At 38.4% G+C, this 24410-nt stretch overlaps 1 protein-coding gene across 7 annotated transcripts in view; it reads left to right on the top strand.

The window, feature by feature from the left end:
• Positions 1 to 622: 622 nt before the first annotated feature.
• Positions 623 to 24410, top strand: part of astn1 (astrotactin 1) — a 204599-nt gene continuing 180811 nt past the window's right edge. For 5 of the 7 annotated variants that reach the window (XM_077615015.1, XM_077615014.1, XM_077615010.1 and 2 more), the window contains exon 1: positions 624 to 1031. In XM_077615015.1, the coding sequence (XP_077471141.1) occupies positions 728 to 1031 (304 nt within the window). In that variant the 5' untranslated portion in view covers positions 624 to 727. Of the gene's footprint in view, positions 1032 to 24410 lie in introns of all 7 variants that reach the window. The other 2 variants (XM_077615012.1, XM_077615009.1) reach the window with 1 other exon arrangement.

Here is a 24410-nt window from a genome sequence, read left to right as displayed (position 1 = left end):
GTTTCGCGTATGGACGTCTATGGACGTATCGACGTTCATCGCTGTCTTTTTCCCGGGGAACTGATACTTCGGGCCCGGTTCTGATGTCTAAAAAGCTCCAGTCGTTGTATTTAATCAATAAATGCTGTTTTCGGCTGGAGTTTACCCCATTTTCGGGCAATGTTTGCCGGTACGCCATTGACATTCATCGCTGTCTTTTCCCAGGAAAATCACCCCCCTGGCCCGGTTGTAATGTCTAAAAAGCTCCAGTATTTGTATTTAATCATTAAATTCTGCTAGGAAGTTGATTTTACCCCATTTTTGTGCATTGATTTATTGATTATTTTTTATGTGTCGCAGCTGTAGTTGCAGTAGAGGTTTTATAGCCATGAAATAGTTTTTGCTGAAGGCGTCACTAGGAAATGCACGGACCTTCACTGCTATATTGCCATTTGTGTCGTGACATGGGCCACTTTATGAACACTTTGGCAGGCCTTTTATTCTGCCATTTAGGCACTTTGGAAATCAATTTCAATTGAATAAAACATTTCCCCCCAGGACCAGTGATCAATGGTCAATATATGTGACCATGTGCTGCTGGTGGTGGTGGGGGGTGTTTTAATTCTACCACAGAGCCCACCAAAGCATCACAGCATCTCACTGCTTCACTTCCGCCAGCTGCTAGGCTCCCACTCCGGCAGCCTCCGAGAGAAGCTAGAAGAAGGCGTGAGGAAATCAAGCAGCAGCGATGGCGCCGTCGATTCCGGGACCGAATCCGCTACGACTGGGGCTCGCATGGCTCCTTCTGAGCGTCCTACAGGGAAATGTCCGGTGTCTTAACGGCGACGAGGACCAGAGCCAGGACACCGATTGCAAGACGAAGAGTGTCACCGTATCCGCGTTGCCCTTTCTGAGGGAAAATGACTTAAGTATCATGCATAGCCCGTCGGCCTCCGAACCGAAGCTTCTCTTTTCCGTTCGGAACGATTTCCCCGGAGACGTCGTGGTCGTGGACGACTTGGAAAACACCGAGCTACCATTTTTCGTCCTAGGTGAGTTCCTGAAACGTTTCGAGTGTAAACCATTAACCCATGTTGATGTAGCATCAGCCTTTTAGCTTTGGCCCGCTAACATGTGCCTTACTTTCCTTTAAAATAGAAAATGGAATATAGGGCTATAATAACACACATGATCTAAAACATTTAAATAAAAGATTAGCCGCTGTTATATTGTTGCTAACTAGGATGATAGAAGCCTGTTATTGTTGTTAATGTAGGCGTCCTGTTAAAAACAAAATCTTGTAGCAGTGTTAGGATTTCAATCAATCAGTTCGCCTGATCACTTTAATGTAAATTAAAAGGTCTGATAGTCATTCACAACTACATTTTGCCCAAAATTCAGTGAATGAGACAGGAAAGACAGGCTACAATTGTTGACATGTTCACACGTGTTTATCCCGCACTCGTTTCAATAAGCGTCATTGCGCAATGGTTCAGGAAAAAATACTTTATTATCCAGCCAAATATAGTTATATTCCAGTCAAAACAATGATTTATATTCCCCTTTTTTGTTGTGTACATTGAAGTGGAGTGACTGAAAGGGACGACGTTAGTTAGCAATGGTGAAAGTTTCCTGGGTGCTGTCCATGGTGCTGATGCAAGTGTACAAATCCCCAAAAGTGTGTGCATGTGCCTACTTAATGACTCAAAATATAAATTATATGTTATAGATAATTAGGTTTGTGCCAGTATATTAAGTTAATTAAACTAATGTCAGTTGTTGTTGTTGTTGTGTTATTACGAAACTGTTGGCTAACAGGTAGTCAGCTATGAAACTGAGTTTAGTTGAATGTCCCCTAACACAATCAAAATTCATCGATCACATACTAAATATTCTCTTCAGTAAATCTCTATATTGTTTGTGTTTCAGGTCATGAATAACAAGCAAAAGAGCTTTCCGACACCACTTTAATAATGACAAATAATAAAACAATGACAGGAAATTATTCATTGAACAATACGATGTTATGATGACATTCCTTTGAGTGCTGTGCAGCCCTGCACTACTAATAATTACAATTACAATCATAAGGATATTCTTTGTAGCGGTTCTATTTCTCATACAGCTGCTATATTGGCAATCAATATAGCAGGAGTTATCAAATTCAGTCCTTGTAAAAAAGTATGTGAACTATTTTGAGTTGAACTTGAGTCTGAACGCAAGATTGACACAACAAGGTTAGGAGTTGCCAATGAGAGACCGATCTCTTGCAGTAAATATGTTGCAAACATCAATGTGCACATTAAATAAATGAAGAGATGAATAAATATGCAGCCCGGTGGAGAGGATGGTTACCGCGTCGGCCTCACAGCTCTGGGGTCCTGGGTTCAAGTCCAGGTCGGTCCACCTGTGTGGAGTTTGCATGTTCTTCCCAGGCCTGCGTGGGTTTCCTCCGGGTACTCCGGTTCCCTCCCACATTCTAAAAACATGGATGGTAGGCTGATTGGACCTAGGTATGGGTCTGAGTGTGCATGGTTGTCTCCTTGTGCCCTGCGATCGGCTGGCCCCCGATTCAGGGTATCCCCTGCCTCTGGTCTGGAGACAGCTGGGATAGGCTACAGCACCCCCCGCGACCCTAATGAGGATAAAGCGGTTCAGAAAACTAAATGAGTTGAGATAAGATGAGACATTGAAGTGGAGTGACTGAAAGAAACAAAGTTAGCTCTGGTGAAAGTTCCCTGGCTGCTGTCCATGGTGCTGATGCAAGTGTGTACAAGAGAGATGAGATGAGATGAATAAATATGCCGGCCCGGTAGCCGAGGGGTTTGTGCGTTGGCCTCACAGATATGAGTGTGGAGTTTGGATGTTCTTTCCTCTCATATTCCAAAAACATTCATGGTAGGATGGTTGAACACACTAAATTGCTCCTGGATATGAGTGCAAGTGTGAATGGTCATTTTTCTCCTCATGCTCAGCGATTGGCTGGCCACTGATTCAGGGGATCCCCAGCCTGGTACTCATAGTTGGCTTGTGAGGCTAAGCAGTATGGAAAATGAATAAATAAATTAATGAACAAATAAACAACACAAAGGATGTTTCCCATTGACAGTGCAACTGGTCTTCTGTAGAACTGAATGATTACCCTAGAGTGAGATTTTTACTACTGTTATTATCTAACCTCATTAAGCAGAGATCTTTTTTCATGTTTATCACTATTGCAGTTATGATGTAAATAATAATAATTGCATTGATGGTCTGGCCATTGGCCGACACAAAATTTTGGGCTGCTGAAACTAATAAAAGTTTCTCGGCTAAGGGCCACAATGGTATTAGAGATGCTTTACGGAGCCCATTGGTTGGTTAAGACAAAATACAGGCATCTTAATAAGGTGCCAAAAATACAAGATGAATCACATTGTAGAAAAAGCCAGACCAACAGAACTCCTGCTGTTGTCCTGATCCGATACTATTGGTATAGGCGCCAGGTACCGCTATTTTTGGAGTTAAGAACAGCATCATGTGTGCCCATGGTGAAATCATGTTCTTTTGACCTGGGAAATCAGTCAGTAATCGTTCAGTATCGGCGCATCCCAGTTGAAATGTGTTAGATACTGTCTATCGCCATCAATGACCCCCCTTGAAATAACACAACATTCTTCAAAAAGAAGACGTCAGTCGTCTTTTTCATTTTATTAGACGGGGCGAGACACACTTCTTTCGGGATATATATTACTCACATTGCCTGCAGCTATTTTTCAGAGTTCAAAAGTTATTTTTAACTCTACAGGGATATTGCGACCATGGCAAGTCAAAACTGGCTCCCATCCTTAACTCTCTCTCATGGTTAAGGCCACAGAATTGGCATCATATGTATCAGTTGTTGAATGAAACGGAAGTGTTTACTAATGCAGACACTTATATGACAGACACCCTTGAACAACAGGTTGTCATAGATAGCACAACTAATCGTTTTCAAATATAAGGAAATTTCCTGTGCTTGTGAGTTTGTGCATAAGTGTGGTCTAATGAATTTGCATAGTAAACGAAAGTAAAGTTGGCGAGGCAATGATTAGCCATGCACCTGCATTGCCTTTCTGCAATGCCTTTGAATTCATGTTCATCAGTAACGCCTCTCCCCAAGGTTGACAAATTGACAGATCGAGGCCAGTGTGGGATGACAGTAGAAAATTAAGATACGTTGCTTTTTGCAGCTGGGTGAAATCAGAGCATTACAAGAAAACACTAACTAACCACTAAATGGTACTCGGCCGTTTGGTCGCCGGTCGTTTGGTCGCCCGGAAGGTTATTGATAATTACCATTTAAAATTTTTAGCTCAAATTCCCTAAATACAAACTGCTAATTATTATTTAGTCATACTTAATGCCCTATTAATTATTAGGCTAAAGAAAAGCTCCAATTTTCCCGTAATTTTATTGTGTTTTGTTGGAGAACTTGTTAAGACCCTGACTGACGTCCCTTCCTAAGGGGACAACTCATGTACATACAAACTCTTATACACTCACACGTCCGCTCAGTGTAACTGCTCAAGGCCATTGTTGGCTTTTATTGATGCGTAGACCGTGTTGTTTTACCTTGTTTTGTCGCCGGACTTTTGGTCGCCGGTTGTTTGGGTCCGGGCGACCAAACGTCCGCGACCAAACGTCCGGCGACCAAAAGTCCGGCGACTAAAAGTCCGGCGACCAAACGTCCGGTCACGCCACTAAACTGCTTTCAAAATTAAAATGTTGCTGCATGCATATTTTAAATGAACGTCCAAGTGTGGTCACTGTTTCTTCCTGTCTTAAATGCTGTTGATTTTCCCGATCTTTGTATGTGCAAAAAATAATGAGATTCCTCAATCTTCACTCTTATTTACTTTGTAAACTCTTATTTACTTTGTAAACTCTCAAAGGCGACATGTCCATGGTGTGCCATAAATTTTGAGATTGTAAATTTTAAGGAAATGGTAATCTACTTTTTCCCCCTCAAGTCAGACTGTTTGTCCAGCTGCCTGCCTGTCCCACTGGCCTCTGTGAGCCTGCATACAGATTACCACTTCTTTTGTCTTTGATCCTCCAGGGGTAGATAGCCTAATAAAAACATATGAGCAGCAGCCCCATTTTGGAAAACTAAATCCACAGGTTGTAAAGTAGTCAGACTCACAGATATCTATTTTAGTAGCCCAAGAAATTGCTTGTTGATTTATTTATTTGTTTGCTAGGCTTTCACTATTATGAGATAAAATCTTAGCCCCAAATTCCACCGAGTCCAAAAAATGTGCGTTCCATTTGACAAAGCCTGTAAAGTTTGTATATGAAGCACAGTGTGTAAGCCGTCGCAACTGAATAATATATGAGACGTATATTAGGACCTTACTGTTTATTTTTTTGGATACGTAAAATTTTTAGTACAGAACAGTCTGTTTTTTTTGCAGCCATACCTTCACAAAGTACATTTTTCCATTTCAGTACTGTTAGTTTGGTGGGATGCATTTAGTTTGATGTCATTGGTAATACCAATGTCAATTTGCTCTTCCTCCCCTTATGATGTAAACATCTCAACTTTAAGATAAATGTGAATTGTAACTCTTTGTTTTGATGCAATTGTTCTGAAGGGTGAGTCAGTGGCGGTTTGATTGTGATTGCAAATGGTTGTCACTCTCTGTCCTGTGCCCTACTGGTGACCAGTTTAGGGGGTACCCGGACATTTCGTCGCTGGACGGTTCGTCGCCAGACAGTTCGCCTAACCTTAACCACTAACCTTAACCACTATTAAAGAAGACAAAGGAAATTCACATATTCTTTATTAAAGAAAATAAAACAGATGGGAGTTTTTTATTTTTTTTATTAAAGAAAATAAAACAGCAAAAACTCGCTCGACAACACAAACACATTAACATTTGGGCGTGTGCAAGTACTAAATGTGCTCGTCTCTAAACACACTACGCACGAAACGGTTCCTACGTTGAGCGCTCCACGTTTGGAAAGACCCCAAAAAGAATCAACGTGACATAACAACTCAGATGTCACGTTGATTCTTCATAACAAATAGGGAGACATCTTGCAACAGACGAGTTCTCGGGGGCACTGAGTGACTCCACTAAATTACTATTAACTGTTTGGTTTTTAATCGCGAATTGATGTGGCTACGATTCTGACTGGATGCTGATATTTGTTATGAAGTATGCCAAAAATACTGCATCTCTGACTTTGATATACGTTTGATTTTAAATCAAGCAATCTATTGTCCTTTCAAAGAACAAATTATATTGACTCTATTAATAGGAGCAAATGGGCCTGTTCTTAAAATGGCCGACAAGCGATGCCGTCTTGCTCCGTTGCCTCACAACGTGCATCGGAAATCTAGTCTGTATACACGATACCTATGGGAATACCCAGCAAAAAAAAAGACGACGAAGAATATGTGAATTTCCTTTGTCTTCTTTTTAATAATTTTTTTAATAAAATAATTTTATTTATTGCTTTTTATTTTAAAAACAATCGTTCGCGAGTCCGGCGACGAATGGTCCGTCGACGAAATGTCCGGCGACGATATGTCAGTTCAACGAACTGTCCGGCGACGATATGTCAGTTCAACGAACTGTCCGGCGACGAAGCATCCGTTCGACGAAGCGTCCGGGGACGAAGCGTCCGGCGACGAAATGTCCGGTCACTGTTTAGGGTGTAGCTGGGACAGACTCCAGCACTCTTTGGTCCTGACAAGGATAAGCAGTTTTGATGAATGGTTGGGGGTATTGAAGGTTATTTATCACCCAATATCTCCATTTTGTCCAATGCTAGTTGAGAGCAGAGCTCACCCATGAACATTAACTCTAGTCAAAGCATTGAAAATGACCAGTTTGACAATATTGTTCTCTTGTTTCACGAGACTTGTGATTACAAACTAACGAGCTGTTGTACCTACAATTTACCATGCAGCATGATCAGTATGCAATTAAGCAGTCTGAAAGAATGCACATAATAGAAAGTCTGTACTGGTTGTAAAATTTGATTGAGTTTAACTCAATTACTGTCAGTGAGGAAGGTCCATTTTGTTAACACTGAGAGTGTGGATGTCCCGATGGTGATTTTTTTAGAGCATGCAAACTCCACACAGGTGGGCCGATCTGGACTTGAACCTGGGACCCCAGAGCTGTGAGGCCAACATGCTAACCACTTGCTCCACTGGGCGGCTTATTTATTCATCTCTTCATTTATTTAATGTGCATATTGACGTTTGCAACATATTTACTGCAAGAGATCAGTCTCTCATTGGCAACTCCTAACCTTGTTGTGTCAATCTTGCATTCAGACTCTAGCTAAACTCAAAATAGTTCACATACTTTTTTTCTTTGACTCATTCAGTAAATACCTTATCTTTGTCATTGTCTTGCCTGCCATATACCTAATAACAATAAGATATATATATATATATATATATATATATATATATATATATATATATATATATATATATATATATATATATATATATATATATATATATATATATATTTATATATATAATTATTATTATTACTTTTTTAAACACAATGTGAAGGCTGGCCTACAGCATAAACTCGAGCAGCGTCAGCCAGCTGTGAAGTGACTTATAAATCAGCCCAGCTCTACTAAAATATTTACGTGAGCAAGAATTTTAATTTTTTTTGCAGTTTTGTTGCCCGAGGATCCTTTTGACAACAAATCAAGCAGGCTGTCACAGGAGAGAAAAGAAAAATCATTAGCATACATTTTAGAAGGGTTGGGGGTGGTACCATATGAAAGTAATTTACTGTATGATACGTGAAGGAAATGAAAACTAAACTAACAAAACTTAGATGGGACATGATACACCAATGAGGTGACAGAATGCCCAATATGTTTAATATAACATTTGCAAATGGATAATAGATTGCCAATGGGGAGTTCTTAAAATGATGACCTCTATACAACATCCAGTTGAAACTGGATCTTTACCATATAGAAAAAAGCACAACACTTGTTTACACACCTACAATTCCTTATTTCCAAATTAATTTTCTATTATTCCTATTTTCATGAATTATTTATTCCCCAATCATCATTAATTTATATTTGGTAAGCAATTGGGATCTATAAATGTTAGTAAAACATCAACACTCAATGCCAGCTATAAAGTTGAAATGAAAGGGATTTAGGGGAGGTACATTTTGCGATCACTGCCAGACCCACAGTCAAATTGGATTGTAGTCGATTATTGTTCAGGGATTAAAGGTTTGGGGCATATTTATTAATTTCAATTTTGGACTCCGAAGAAAATAATGGTTGCGTATAGTCCCATGGGACCGAGTGTGATTACCAGTCATCAACTGCGGAAGTGGAGTCATCAAACATGACAGTTGAATGGCCTTATCAATTGGCAAATCCAGTCTTCCTTTGGTCATTTCCATTCAGTGACAGATGTTGGAGAATAATGTCTGAGATAACAGCAAATTAGCAAGATACGTCTAACCACTTTGGTGTGAATAAAATGCCACTTAACAACGTGGTATTTACCGTAAATCGTTGCCTGTGTTGGATTTAGCATTGAACAAGTTGTTCAATTAAGGTGAACATCTGCTGCCTGCCAGTGAATGGCGCCACAGAAAAAAATCCCTTAGGTTTGTATCTTTATATCACTCGTAACATACAGTATTCTCCTTTAATTTATCAAACGGCATTGTCCTTATTCCTACAGACAAGGGGTGCTATTAGCCAACTATTTCTGTTACTCCATTTTAGTGCTAGTCCGACCCACGTTGCATCAATTTAGAAATTTCAAAGACAGGTCTGAGCCATACACATGCAGTCAATGGGTAGTATTGAGTACATAGTAGGCCTGGGTGATATGACGCAAATTGTTATCACGAATAAAAAAAACAGTCTATCGATACTTATCACGATAACTGCCTCGTCTTTTCTCGTTCAAATATGAAATTTCAAACTTCAGTGAATTAGTAAATAAATTACTTTGCTTGTTATTCAATTATGAAAGCAACTATGTTACCTTATTTAAAAAAAAGAGAATATAAAATATGATGATTTTAAAAATCAGTATCATGTATATTTTTATAAATTTGCCTTCAAACCAAAAGTTGCTGTGCATTATAAAATAAATAAAATAATCAACTGAAGACATCATCAACATTGGCAAGCAGACTATTAAAAAGTAAAAAAGAAACAATGTAATTTACCTCACACGTGGCCATTTAGAAAAAGTTGGATCAACTTTTTAACTCAGGTTAGCAAGTTTAGACTTTTGCAACGTTTTCATAACATTTGCATAAAATGTGGAATTGAGCCATTGAATAATAATTATGAGCCACTGAATAATAATAATAATGTGGTTTGCTATTTGACATCCACAAAAACATGGATAAAGAAAGAGGAAAGACAGTCTTCTCAATTTTCACTTTCAAGGAGGATGGACTTTGCCGATTGCTTGTGGCAATTCCCCAACAGCGTTCTGCCCTTTGTTTTCTTTTGTCCATTTTTATTACATTGAGAGGGTCTGATTACATGGACGTCCCAACTCTAAAAAGGGAGGGTTAGATTACACAATTGACACGTCAGAGTTTTCTAAACATGTCCACAATCTCATCACTGTAGTCAAAACAGAAGGCACAAGGACTTTCCCCTGGGTACTTCAATTTCCTTCCACATCCCAAAAACATGCACGGCAGGCTGGTTGGACACTAAATTGCAACGTTACCGTGAATGGTTGTGTGTCTTGTGATTGCCTTGCTACCATTTCAGGGTGTCCCCTGCCCGGTGCCCATAGTTGGCTGTGATAGACTCCAGCTTCCTCCGCAACCCTTGTGACGATCAGTGGTTCTGAAAATGAATAAATAAAATGAAACTGTTATCAGTTTTAGACTACGCCACTCCATTTTGTGTAATTTTTGAAGCAATTTGTAAATATCTAATTGCCTCTTGAAATGATTGCTTAAAATAGATGAAATTGAAAGGCACCACTGGTGCATTGGTGCAAATGCACTTTAAGCTCTGCTACACTCCAAACATTCAGAAACTCGTTACAATGTTGAAATGTCCATTTTGTGCAATTTTGAAGCAATTTGTAAATATCTAATTGCCTCTTGAACTCCTTGATATCAAGTAAGAAAAGATTTACAGACTGTCCTAAAATGAGGGGAGTGGGTTAAAATGCGTTAAGGAAATGTTCAATTAGGCTGCGGTCATAAGTACATGTAAAGTACCCGGCAGTGAGACTCGGTGTTGTCCTGCATCTCATAATTGCTCATTTTGGCTGTGTTATAGTCCTTTTACTTTCATGCTTTGTGTGCACTGCTCTTTTGCTAACTCTGCTGCTACATGATTAGCTGTTCCTCACCATCACATTGCATCAGTGCCCCCGCTCTTTGTGGTGTAATTGCAGTTTATATTATTTGACTTTTATGGAAAGTTTTTATTATTGTTGACAAAAATTATTTGACGATAATTTCGCCCAAGTCTAGTATACATAGTATTTGTACTACATACCCAGTGCAAGTGACAATTTTGTGGATATAAAGCACAATTTTATGACGCGCCGAAGAAGGGATTTAGCCTTTAGTGCAAGGTACTCTGCTCATCTCGAATACAAGCACACGAAGCATGTGCATGCATATACTATGTATCTTACATGCCAACCAGTTTTTCCTTTCATATGCAACAAATGTGCCTCTGTTAAAGGGAAAGAAAAGTAGACAATGATAATTAGTGTGAAGGAGTAAGTGACTCTCACCCACATTACATATGCACCCTGCCCTCCTTCCAAAGTGCATGCTTGCTCCTGGGGACAATAGTATTATAAAAACCTTATGGGCTGATATTTAACAGCCCAATTCTGATGTTTTAGAATTCGACCTGGGCCTTTTTCATATGTAGATATAATTCCAATATGCTTGTGCTCTATGAACATTCCTCCGTACACATCTGAATTATACATCAGGGACATGAATCACTGCTGTTTGACAAACCGCAGAGATGTTGGCAATGGTGGATAAAGGTGTATAGAGTTACTTTTGCTTCTTGATACAGCATGTGAAGCAATAAGGCTCTTTTACCATAAAATCTTCAGAAAAAGCAACAAAAGTGTGATGCCAAAGACCTTTGTGGAGTCGCCATACGCGTATACTTGTGTAAACATTGGGATGCACGATGACATGCCACACGTGTCATAGTTAGCATGTCTGTGATGGAAGGAAGTGTTCCTTTTGTGCTGAAGGTTGCGTATGCTTGAACAGAAAGAACCTCTACACAAGGGGTGCTTCAACTTTTTCCTCCAAGATCTACTTGACTCAACGAGTTAACCTTCCACAATCTAGCTTTTTTTACAGGCTACCGACAAAGCTCAGCATATATTTATGTTGATATCGATTTAAGTCTCCAATGTCTTTTCTTGTGTGTATCTATTCAGCTTCTTGCTTCTTCAACAAAGTGAATTTCCTGAGTACGGGGTGAATACAATTTAATCTAATCTAATTTTATTAGACTCTATCAACATATATGGGAGAGGTAGGGAACAGGGGTGAAAATCCACTTTCGATTCATGCTAAAGTTTGCTGTGGACATGGCAAATTCATAAAAGCCTAGCGAAGGAAACCCACAGATGGGAAGGATCAAAATGTTATTTTCTTGCGATCCATCAATAGTACCTTGGCAATCTACCGATAGTTCCTTGGCGATGTACGTAATGGGCACCCCTGCTCTACACCATCAGGTGCCTCTCATTGTATTCTTTTTCAAAATACAGTACATAAAAACACCAATAGATCACTTTAGGAAAAGGAGTGCGCATACATAGTATACATAGCATGTCATTCTACATTCACAACCATGACAGGCCTAAAGATGTATAGGCCCGTATGTGATTTTTGTCTTCAATTTGCCATCACCGTTGTCATTGTTTCTGTTAGATTTACAAACCTACTCCATTTTGATGTGCCATGTGCACTAACAGATGCTATTGCCTTGGCCCAGAGGAGGAAGACAGACGACCTGTCTTCTCAACTGAAGCTGAGAAATTGCATTTTTTTCTTTCAAATCTGCGCTTTCTACTTCAATGGCCTGCGATAGAGCAAGTCCTGATTCTCCCACACAGTCAGGAGGTTGGTATTTAAGGGACAAAGGAAACGTTTAAATATCACTTTTAAGGAGTAAACTCTATACTTTCAGTATATAGTCAACTTTCTAAAGTCAGACTACATATTGCAAATTCAAATATTGCTTGAGGCAGGCGGAATTACTTTCATAAATCTAATTATCAGCAAACATAAGAAGGCACTTATAAGTCCCTACAGAGCTCTAATAATATGGCACAGTCTTTGAGTATTATTCCCGGACATAACTCCAGCACTGCAATTGCTTTATTTACAAGACCATCATGTTTAATTAATGTGTCTACAATTTAGAAGCCCACTGCTTCTCACAAGAAACGAACTGGCGTTCTGCTTAATTACTGCAGAAATGAAATTTTAATAAAGCCAACAGAAGAACTCGACACGCAATCAAGCCATTAAGTAGATGAAGGTAATCCAGCAGGACTTGGGTAAAATTAGATATTTGCTCTGAAACAAAAAAGCATGCAGGCAACAAGGTCAAGTATTGTGAAATTAACACCCGATTAATGTTGAGCAAGATACAAAGAACAGTCACAATTTTTACCAAAATCCCACGCAGAAATGTAACATTTTTTTTTCTTTTTAGCTTGTCATCATGTCACAGTAAATCAAGGCATTATCTATGGTTTCAATTTTATTTGAAACAATCTGCTGTTTCTCCTTATTTTGTATGCAGGATACATCCCTTAATCTGGATTGAGTCTGTGTTGGACCAAAATCTATATGTCCACTCTGATGTAACAGGAAAAAATAAGATGGATATGTAGTCAGTAAAGGCTGGATTGTCGTAGTAAACACATTTTCTCACATTGTATCATCAGTTGTGCTGAGCCACTGAATAATAATAGTAATAATGCAGGTTGCTATTTGCCATCCACAAAAACATGGATAAAGAAAGAGGAAAGACAGCCTTCTCGATTTTCACTTGCAAGGAGGATGAACTTTGCAGATTGCTTGTGGCAATTCCCCAACAGCGTTCTGCCCTTTGTTTTCTTTTGTCCATTTTTATTACATTGAGAGGCTCTGATTACATGGATCCCAACTCTAAAAAGGGAGGGTTGGATTACACAATTGAGACGTCAGAGTTTTCAAAACATGTTCACAATCTCATCACTATAATCAAAACAGAAGACACAAGGACTTGAAGATGCCTTGGCACATCTTATTTTGAATAAGGATAAACAAAATGTCCTTCATTGGTGGCAAGAAATTAAATGATGGTGACTCTTTGTCTAACGCAAGAATGCGTTCAAATTCAGGCAGAACTTATACCAAAGGTAGCAAATATATGATAAATAATGACGTGTGAGTGACTACTACACTTTGACTATATGTTTTATTCATTTATTGATCGCAGCAAGCCGCATGACGGTGGAAGGGTTCACTTGCCTGACTTCGGTGCGGAAAGGTGCCGCCTAGATTCCCACTGGTGGCAGGTTGATTGTGAGTGAGAACTGTCGTGTCTCTGTGTGCCCTATGGCGACCAGCGTAGGGTGCATTCTATCTTCTGCTCAAAGTCATTTGGGATAGGCTCCAGCAGCCCCTGCTTCCATTACGAGGATACATGGTACAAAAGATGTATGCATGTATGATCGCAGGAAAAACATTGTCACTCTCCTTTTACAGAACACTAAATACAACAAATAACCAAATATATGAAATGGTCATCAATTAACTACTAATTTTACTCAAAATTAAATACCTGTGTTACTTTATTCTTAGGACCAGGTAATACAATTAGAATTAAAAAAACAGTCATGTTACATTTATGTATCACTGCTGACCTCACATTAATGCAGAAAACTTACAGTTCTGGGATCGAATCACAAACCCAGCTCCGGATCTTCCTATGTGGTGTTTGCATGTTCTCCCCGGGCTTCCGTAGGTTTTCCCCTGGTTGCTTCAGTTTCCTTCCACATCCCAAAAACATGCACGTTAGGCTGGTTGGACACTCTAAAGTGCCACTAGGTATGAGTGTGAGCGTGAATGGTTGTGTGTCTTGTGATTGCCTTGCGACCATTTCAGGGTGTCCCCTGCCCGGTCGGTGCCCATAGTTGGCTGTGATAGCTTCCCCCGCAACCCTTGTTACGATTAGTGGTTCTGAAAATGAATAAATAAAATGAAACTGTTATCAGTTTTAGACTACGCCACTCCATTTTGTGCCATTTTTGAGGCAATTTGTAAATATCTAATTGCCTCTTGAAATGATTGCTTAAAATAGCTGAAATTGAAAGGCACCACTGGTGCATTGGTGCAAATGCACTCTAAGCTCTGCTACACTCCAAACATTCAGAAACTCGTTAGAATGTTGAAATGTGCTGTTCGGTTATTCAGAGCACGATTCACAGCAAGCACACACACATCAATACACACATAGCAACACCTCAATATACCATACTTTATGTACTACTTTAGTAATTAATTCAATACTGTACAATGCAACAACAATATTATCAACTTTTCGAACAAGTCATGAAAAACCATGTGTAAAAGCAAATGGTTAAATAGCACATAATTGTCAGAATGGCTTTTGTATTGATAAATGGACTTCTATGATAAAACAAAATCTGAATTATATATATCATATATATATATATATATATATATATATATATATATATATATATATATATATATATATATATATATATATATATATATATATATATATATATATATATATATATATATATGGATAATCAGAAAGGAAGTAACAATATCTCAATCTCACAGTTCGATTTTCACGATAAGGAAAATTATTGCAATATAGTGAGTAGTACAATTATTGCAGGAAGGTTAGAAATGTTTAAAAATTCTTGATGGCTTAGTCATTCTCAATACATTTTTAGTTGGCAATTAATGTATAAATCATTTGCATATTTGTGGATGTTTTTGTCGAAGAATAAAAGTCAAATTTATACATTGTATAATACTGGGATAATACCTATATCAACACAAGGCCACACCGTTCTTGAGGCAATTCGAATATTGCAATATCAATATATTGTGAACATCCCTGATAAACAATATTCAATTGAAACTGGTTCAGTTTCTCTCCAAAGTTAAGATTTTAACCGTCACCGTGGTAACATCAGTTGAAGTCACTTGACTGGTTAAAATAATTTAAGCAAACATCTGTCATCCTGACAGAATTTGGCAACTAGAGCATCCACCCCAACATCCCCTGGACACATGACTTTGGTGTCCTTGAGAAGGATATCCATTACCAAAAATGTAGAGTCCATATTTCTTGTAGGGGTTTGTGTGCAATGTTGAAGATTATTCTACTTCTTTCAAAATAGTGTTTTATTAGTGTATATTTTCACTTTATTAAGTTATTTATTATGGGTGGCTGACCACATAGCCAAAACACTGTACATTTCTGAGATCAGGGAGGAAATCTTGGTCTCTGGCTTCCTGTATAGAATTCTCCTAGTACTCTGGTTTCCTCCTACATCTCAAATTTGTATGTCAGCTGAAAACCTTTGGTTGGCCCTAGTTGTGTGTGTCACAGATCTTCTTTCTTCATGCCCTGCTATTGGCTGGCAGCCAGTTCTGGGTACCATGCTCTTTACCAAGTAGAGAGAAAAGTGAATTGCTAAATGAATGGCATTAGGTTTTTTTTCTAAGCTTGACAGTACTTTAATTGATCAGACAAAATTAAGGCACATGGAGAAGATGGGTAAATTGGAAGCCACATTTTCACCCTTGGCAATGGTGTGCAGTATAATTCTATTTTGGTTCTTACATCATCAAGGAGGTTATTTTTGTTTGTTACAATTCATGTGAAATTAGCATTTTGGTAGCCTTACCCCTTGGCAAAACAATACAAGTAATGGAAGATGAGAATCTAAACAGATTAATCACTGATGAAACATAATCAGTACTCAGGGGGAGTGTCAGGAATCCAAACTTCTTTTCCCCTCCAAAGTCCCTGCTTCTTGGCTTTTGCGTGCATAACAATTTCATAGCAAATTAAACATTGATCATTTTGTTTGTAGCAAGATGTTCATTGTCTGTGTCATCCTCTTTAATAAGCAATACAGACACCAGCAGTCTGAAAATCAAATTATTAACACTAATTAGCAATCCTGATCCTATTTTGAGCAACTCTAATGAGCTCAAATAGGGACATTTATGATGCTTGCCTCGTGAGGTCAGTGAAACAAAGGCCAGTCTATGCTGCTGGTCAAATAACAAGAAAAGGCTTGATTGGTTATCAATCTAAGTGCATATAGCAGTGAAGGTGCCAAAAGTATTGAAAGAGAAACATAATTAATCACTTTCTAATGCAGAAGCACCCAGCGAGCGTAAAGGTGTTTTTCCTCCACCTTTGTTGTATTCAAAATACTGATTGATACTAATCTTATTTAGCCAATCACACAATGTTTATTTGTGCTGAGGATGAAGAAGATGAGCTTTGTCATGTGTTAATGAGACATAGCAGATGGGTAAAATGAAGCTAGAAAGTCACTGGTAATATATGGCCACTAGGTGTTTTAAAACTTATGACATTACAGGCTAAGAACAGACCACTCCTACGTCTTTAGCCAAACTGCCTCAGATGTAAATCCTAGTCAGCCTTTTTAGCCTATCCAGGTCCTTACTAAATAGATCACAGCTAGTTTAACTGCTATTCCATCTTTGACATTTAATTCTAATCCTTAGTTATTATTCAATTTCATTATCCACAGCAGTTTGTTTTTATATGGATCAAAAATAATCATAGTTTGCAAGTAAATCTATCTATGTTCATGACCACAGTGCAGAGACCAAGTGAAATTAGTGAAACGGTTGCTGATTTATGAGGTCCGCTATAATTTTTTGCTGTTATTATTGTTCTTTTAAAAAAAAATCTTCCTCCACATCTGAACAAAACCATGGTCTAAAGTACGTGTACATGTAAACAAATGCTAACAAGTGCCACTATTGTTTAAAAAAAAAACACACACATCCGCCATTTCACAGAATTCCCAATCATCCCTCTTTTTATCGACCAGATGTAGAAACAACATAAGGATTATAGATGGGATTTTAACAGAAAAATGTTTTTTTGTTAAATGTAGACCAAGATTTTTCAGTCTTTTAGAGAATATAAATAAAACATACTGAGCAATTGACTTGACCAGAGTGGGTGGCATCTGTTCTATAGGCATTAGTACCATAGCATACTAACTAACATACAGCCTTGCAGTCTTTGTCAAAACTGTCAAAACCATGACACTGCACAGGCTAAAACCAGCTCAACGCCAAATACCAGGTTGTTGACAATTTGCTGTAGGATTTTGCAGTGCATGTGATCTAATTGTTTACTTAATATGTTTAGATATAGTGCCTCTATGCTTAGGCTTGGTAGAGATTACTATGAGATCGGATTAGTATTTACACAATTAGTCACAATCTTTGTTTAAATATGCTTCTGAAATTCATTCAGTGGGATTCTAAAGCTAAAGCTAATCGGAGTAGTGTTGAGATGACAATTTTTCAGAGGCTATCCTCATTTCACCATTTGAGACTGAGCCAGGATTGTTCATTTTAGGGGATTTACTGTATATGTGCTTATCTTCACCACCTGCCTTTATGAAAAATGCTGCTCAAATTGCTTTACTGAGAAGAAGAAAAAGACAATTTGCGCTTGAAAAAAAAATCCACCAGAGTCAACCATATTGTATCCCAATTTTTGGAGTGAAGTCTATGCCTTACTATCTGTATTCACCTTTTAATTTTTAAAAATGTATTCCTTTATTCCTTTTATTTTTTCAGCTTGAAAACAAACTCACGGTCATGACTTGGAAACCAATTCTTTTGGTATTCAGCAAATATAAATTCTTTTGAGAAAAATCTGTACAGTGGTTCCTCGAGATACGAACTTAATTCGTTTCGGGACTGAGCACGTATGTCGATTTTCTCGTAACTCAAATGAACGTTTCCCATTGAAATGAACTAAAAACAAATTAATTTAATTAACCCTCTGAAAAAACACCCAAAACAGGATATTGGATTGGAAAAATGTTTTATTTGTTCTAATTCCTCATCTATTAACAAAGCAACACATAACTAGTGGTTTAATATTACTAAAATGTGTTTAATAGTACTAAAATTATAGGGGGGGGGGCTTTTTGCTCGTCTGCGCGCTGGTAAAATAACAAACAAATTTAAATGAACTTGGATTATGATGCAAACACACTCAAAAATAAGTATAATTGTACCTAACACTAAACTTAATTCTAATTTTGTTTGACATTTTGATCGTATTAACGATCGCGTCGCCATTCGTAATGACTAACGGGAAAAAAAAACACTGAAAAAATGCAATGCTCCGTCCAGTGCTCGCAGAGACATTACAAAGAGGGAGTTGCGACCAGAGACATTACACGAGGGCGTTGCGGGGAGAGAGTCAGTGGCCATGATATTCTTATGAGCAGCCTCTCGCGTCCGCTGTCTGCTCGTATATCAAAATTTGTCTCGTATCTCAAGATAAATATTTGCCCGAAATTTTACTTGGAATTGCTCGTACCACGGTATACCCTTTTACAAAACGGTTGCTTTTATACAGCTGTATACAAATTTAGTTTGGTACCACAGTAATTTTGTTCATTTATTCATCTTCCGTACCGCGCATCAGTGCAACAGAGATTCATTCATTCAGTTTCTGAACCGCTTTATCCTCACTAAGGGAAAAATCCCACGCAGGAGAACATGCAAACTCCACACAGGTGGATCGACCTGGATTTAAACCCAGCACCCCACTCAAGCCGCCGGGCCGCCAAGGGCAAAAGAGATGACCAATCTAAAATGTTAACAAGTTGGCTAAGATCTATTTACCTCAGAGTATATTCCATCATCTTACTCATTACAGTCTGTCAGTTGGCAAGAATTGAAACTTGCATTTTCCTATTTTTTTTTCTCAAGGCAGTTATTGAAAATCACCTTCAATATGCCCAAGACTGTAATGTGGAAGACGCTGTGTTCTGTCAGATGCTGTGCCCACTTACCCCATTTGCTAAAATGGACTGTAATACCAGGCTGTATTAAGAAAAAAATAGGTATTGCAACACCATCAATTTAGGACTTATCTGATTGGAAGCATAGACACAGGGAAAAGTGTACCCTCCAAAAACCCATTATACTATGCATAGATATTTTTATATACAGCATAAATAATTCCTTTGCTCTGTCTGCAATGCCCATAAAATATGTAATATCAGTGAGAGTCACGCATTTGCTTTGCCATGATCCATGTTAAATCACAATGTATGCTTTAGAAATTGCCCATTAATGAAGGGTATTTCTTCATTTTTACCATGACTTCTAATCTTTGAAAGTAAATCCAAAGCCCAACTTGTAGAAAACAAAACCCTATTTATTTCGAATATTCTTTTGCAGTTTATGCTTGTTACAGTTCCATTATAAAAATCTACAAGATATTTAAAGGTAAACTATGGAGTGAAAATTATCTAAACAAAACTGCTTCAATTGCTCAAATAAGTGTGACTCATGAACTAATAATGGAACTTTCCTGAGAGTGTCATAGTTAGGATGCACAGTGTTTGTTTTCTTCATCGCACAAATCATAAGACCCAAGAGATTTCCTCCAAAAAGTTTTGTCATGAGCCTCCTACTTAAAATCGTTAGTATACCCCAGTGGCAGGATAACTGATTTGCCAACAAAGCAAATGGAAGAAGTAGAAAAGCCCTGCCGCAGGCTCAAGCAGAGCTTCAATCAACACCCTGGAAGCTCGTTGACATGCAGGGTGTAGAGGTCTTGCAAAGTTATTGAACTTTACTCTCCATGCATCTTCCTTTTTTTTACCTGCAGCATTTTACATTACACATCTATCGTCATTCATTCTTTGCCTGTCCTTTCTCTTTTCAAAATGTAGGCCTGAGGTTTGAAAGACTCGCTGTCCTTCAATTAAGTTTTGCTGGTGTGCATGGCTAATGAATCACAGCCACCATGCGCATTCCCTGATATCACTGGGATACAGTTATGGGCCTTCATACCAGCAATAAATTCACAACATCACAGCAAATGCTTCGGCATCCCCATGAGCTTGTTTCATTGGGGAAGAATACCACACTTGCTGAGAGGTATTCGTTATTCATTATAATCTATTAGACAGATTACAGAGGCTTCAGTTAAAACACTGCTTTATTTTCCATTTGTATATGTATTAATTTCTCAGTTCCTAAAATCATCACATCAGCATTGACTTTTTTCGGCTCATTTGTTGGCAATTGTATTTTGCAGAAAAGATAGTGATTTTACAAGGGGTTGGGTGCCTAGTTGCCTTTCCCAGCCAACTATGGGCTTTGAAGAAATTATTATATTGTAATGTATTGAAATAGACACATCCACAGCACGGTTAAAATGTTACCACTTTTATGTTTAAAAAAAAAGACGTAGTTTTCCACTCCAAACTATGAAGCACAACTTTAAACATTAAAGTCGAGTCTTGCACATGGCAACTATCACTGACCTGACCAATTGATTGATCCTCGATGGTGTGAAATTTTAAAAGAAGCAATGTGGAGTTGTAGTTTGTATGAAATAATTTCAAGGAATTGCAACAGATGACTCATTCGCTCTATCCTAAAATTTAATATCTGTGATGTTTGTGACATTGATATCAGTTGCTGGACTGCATATATTTTACATGTTCGAATATCCAAAGGAAATACGACATTGTACTCTAAAAGATGGATTATTGCAAATTAAGTCTCCTTTCCACTAGAATAAGTATGTCCAAACTTTACAGTACTCCATATTGTAAACTACAGTACTAGAGTCAATGTTGGAGTAAGGAGTGGCAAGAGTTGTTTGTTATTGTGACCGGACGTTTCGTCAAAAGACGTTTGGTCGACCGGACGTTTGGTCGACCGGACGTTTGGTCGACCGGACGTTTGGTCGACCGGACGTTTGGTCGACCGGACGTTTGGTCGACCGGACGTTTGGTCGACCGGACGTTTGGTCGACCGGACGTTTGGTCGACCGGACGTTTGGTCGACCGGACGTTTGGTCGACCGGACGTTTGGTCGACCGGACGTTTGGTCGACCGGACGTTTGGTAGAACAGACGTTTGGTCACCGGGTTCGCTCGCTGTCAAATTATGACAGAGAGTTTACTGTTGATATTTTGATATTAGATATTTAGATATTAAACTCACTCTCTCATGATTATAATTTTGAGAGCTGGTTTCAACAGTAACAACCCGGCGACCAAACGTCTGTTCTAGCAAACGTCCGTTCTACCAAACGTCCGGTCGACCAAACGTCCGTTCTACCAAACGTCCGTTCTACCAAACGTCCGTTCTACCAAACGTCCGTTCTACCAAACGTCCGTTCTACCAAACGTCCGGTCGACCAAACGTCCGGTCGACCAAACGTCCGGTCGACCAAACGTCCGGGGACCAAACGTCTTTCGACCAAACGTCCGAGTACCGTTTGTTATTTAGTGACTATTTCAACACTGTACAAATTGTTACCAATTTATAAAAACATCTGGTGTATGTGATTAAAACCACGCTTGTTTGCACCCCGAAAATGACTGCATATTATCACTCGATGTTGTATTATCGTAGAAGTTTACTGTATGTTTTTTCCACTAAATACAATTACCGTAATTACTCGAATATAACGCGCACTCGAAAATAACACGCAGGTAATTTTGGGCCAAAAAAATCTGGAAAAACGCAGTACTCGAATATAGTGCGCACCTAAAATTTCCCGCTGACGAAAATCAGAAATCTTACCTTTTTTTCTTCGTTTCACGATTGTTTTGTTCAAACAAATTTATTCATTAGAATCCTTCAAATGAAGAGTTCCTCTCTCTCTTTGTCTGTCCTCTCATACATCTCTTCGTTGAGAATCCTATCAACGTCCACGCTTCCTTCATCCACTTCCTCTTCCTCCCACAACACATCATCCGATTGGCTTTACGAGATGACGTAAAATCCGTGCGTCAAAGTGAGTTTGACAATGCTTTTTTCGATCGAAAATTTGTAATTTATTTTAGTTATTGATTATAACACTGAACTGAGAGAGGGTGAACTGAGACGGGTACGAGGCTAGAGGGGGGCAGTGGTGGTCTCGGCTTTACGAGATGACGTAAAATCCGTGCGTCGGCTTCACGAGATGACGTAAAATCCGTGCGTCGGCTCTACGAGATGACGTAAAATCCGTGCGTCAAAGTGAGTTTGACAATGCTTTTTTCGATCGAAAATTTGTAATTTATTTTATTCAATTCAATTTCAATTCAATTTATTTGGCAAGAAAAAGCACCAGGCTAAGGGCCATGTAACAAGACAAAAAAAAAATAAAATAAAAAAAAAAATAAAATAAAAAAAATTAAATAAAAAAAAAAAATTAGTTCTTGATTATAACACGCACCCCCAACTATTGGAATTAATTATATAGCAAAAATATGCGTGTTATATTCGAGTAATTACGGTAAGTCTATTTGCTCTTTTGTTGCACCATAATTTTAGTATTCAATCTTCAAAGGTTTTCTTCATTATAATTCAATGGGAACTGCATTGAAAATGTAAACAATATATACAGGCAAAGGCTCTTTGAGGCACAGGTTTTACAATATGATTAGAAGTTTCTGAAGTACTTGTCCTTCTCAGCTCGCATGCTAAATTGCCTTTTTGGAACGTCAGTCAGCAGGGTCACCTTGGTGCTTTTCTCTTAACTGCTAAGCTTTTTCCTCCCATAAATGGACTTCAAGGCCATTTGTCGTTCCGTCTGATGAAAAATTGACAGCAAAAGTAGCACAGTAAGTGCTAAGAAATAATTCCATCTAAAGTGGAATTTTCCTTCTTTTAAACAGTGGAAAATAAGTTGATGAAGTCAGTTAAATGTACCGTAAAGTCATTTTGATGATTTTTTTTAAATATATCAAATCTGTTTCAAGATTAGTGCCAAAATCATGCGCACAAGCTGAGAACAAGTGAGTGCTGAATCTGAGTTACAATAGGCAGTATGGCTGTTCGATTGATCTCTTTTAAAGCAAAATAGACCTTTCTTGTTAGTTTAGGTTAGGTTAGATTAGGTTAGAACTTCATTTCATCCCGTATTCGGGAAATTTCTTGGTTGCAGTAGCAAGACAGACACAAGACACACAAGACATTGTAGACCTAGATAAGAAACTGGAGCCACACACACTATTAAAATGATTTTAAAATGTTAAATATAATAATCCTACCATGAGATTTAAGCACTTATTAAACGGTACAGACTCCCGGTACAAGATACCTGGCAGAATCCACTTCAGTGAAATTGTCTTGCCCTGCATTACAATACAACTTGTGAGCAAGTAACCCAACGTCTGAAAGGCGACCCGTTTTTCTCTGCTACAAGGGACCTCTAGTCCAGCTGTGCTGTAAATCCACACCTAAGCTTTACAGTGCATTTTGTAACCGCTGAATGGCAGTTTGAAAGTGTCTGCTTGCATATGTCCTACATCCCTAATGACCACTCGGGAGGGGAAATCGCCAAGGGCTTGAAAGAAGGGTTAAATGCTGGAATCTGAGCGAAGACCAGCTCGTTTCTATTTCTACCAACAGCGGAGCCAACATAGGGAAGTTTCTGCAATTCAACGTCTGTGCAATAACTTCGGGGTGTGCAATAACAATGTGCAATATTTTAGAATTTACCTTGCCCGGCCGGACGTGACGTTTTAAATTTTTATATTACTTATTTATGTTTTTACTGGGAAAATGCACTTTGTGGAGTAGCACCACCAATTTTGTTATACGCAGCTGTGTATAATACAATAAAGGCTTTTGAGTGATTGATTGATTGAATTACATAATTTGGCAAAATGCATAGAGGTCTACATTTGAAACCTTAAGCTATATGCACATTGGTATTAGTGCATTTATGTGTCTATGGCGGCAATAAACAAAGAGCCATTTTGGCCAATGAGTCCGACCCAGTTCACAACAAGCTCTTGAAATTCTGAATCTTTTACAGCTGTGCACACAGGGAACCACAACTATGCAGAACTGAACGTCATAGTAAATCATTACTGCTTGTGGCCCTCAACCTTATAATGCTGCACTGTAGTCACTGTTTACCATTTTTTTTAAAATCTGGTTTCATCAATTTGCAATGATTCACTCATGAGCTTCATACATTTCATAATGTATAATTCAATATTTAAATCACATTTTCTAGATTTTTTGTATTGTATAATTTCTCACTGTTTTCTTTCTTCTATATTTGGTAGTATGGTGTAATGCATGAAGTAATGATCACTCATGCCATTGCAAGTTGAAGAAAAATTGT

This window comes from Stigmatopora argus, chromosome 12 (assembly GCF_051989625.1).
Source record: "Stigmatopora argus isolate UIUO_Sarg chromosome 12, RoL_Sarg_1.0, whole genome shotgun sequence".
Lineage (NCBI taxonomy): Eukaryota > Metazoa > Chordata > Actinopteri > Syngnathiformes > Syngnathidae > Stigmatopora > Stigmatopora argus.
This window is presented reverse-complemented; position numbering and strand designations above follow the sequence as displayed.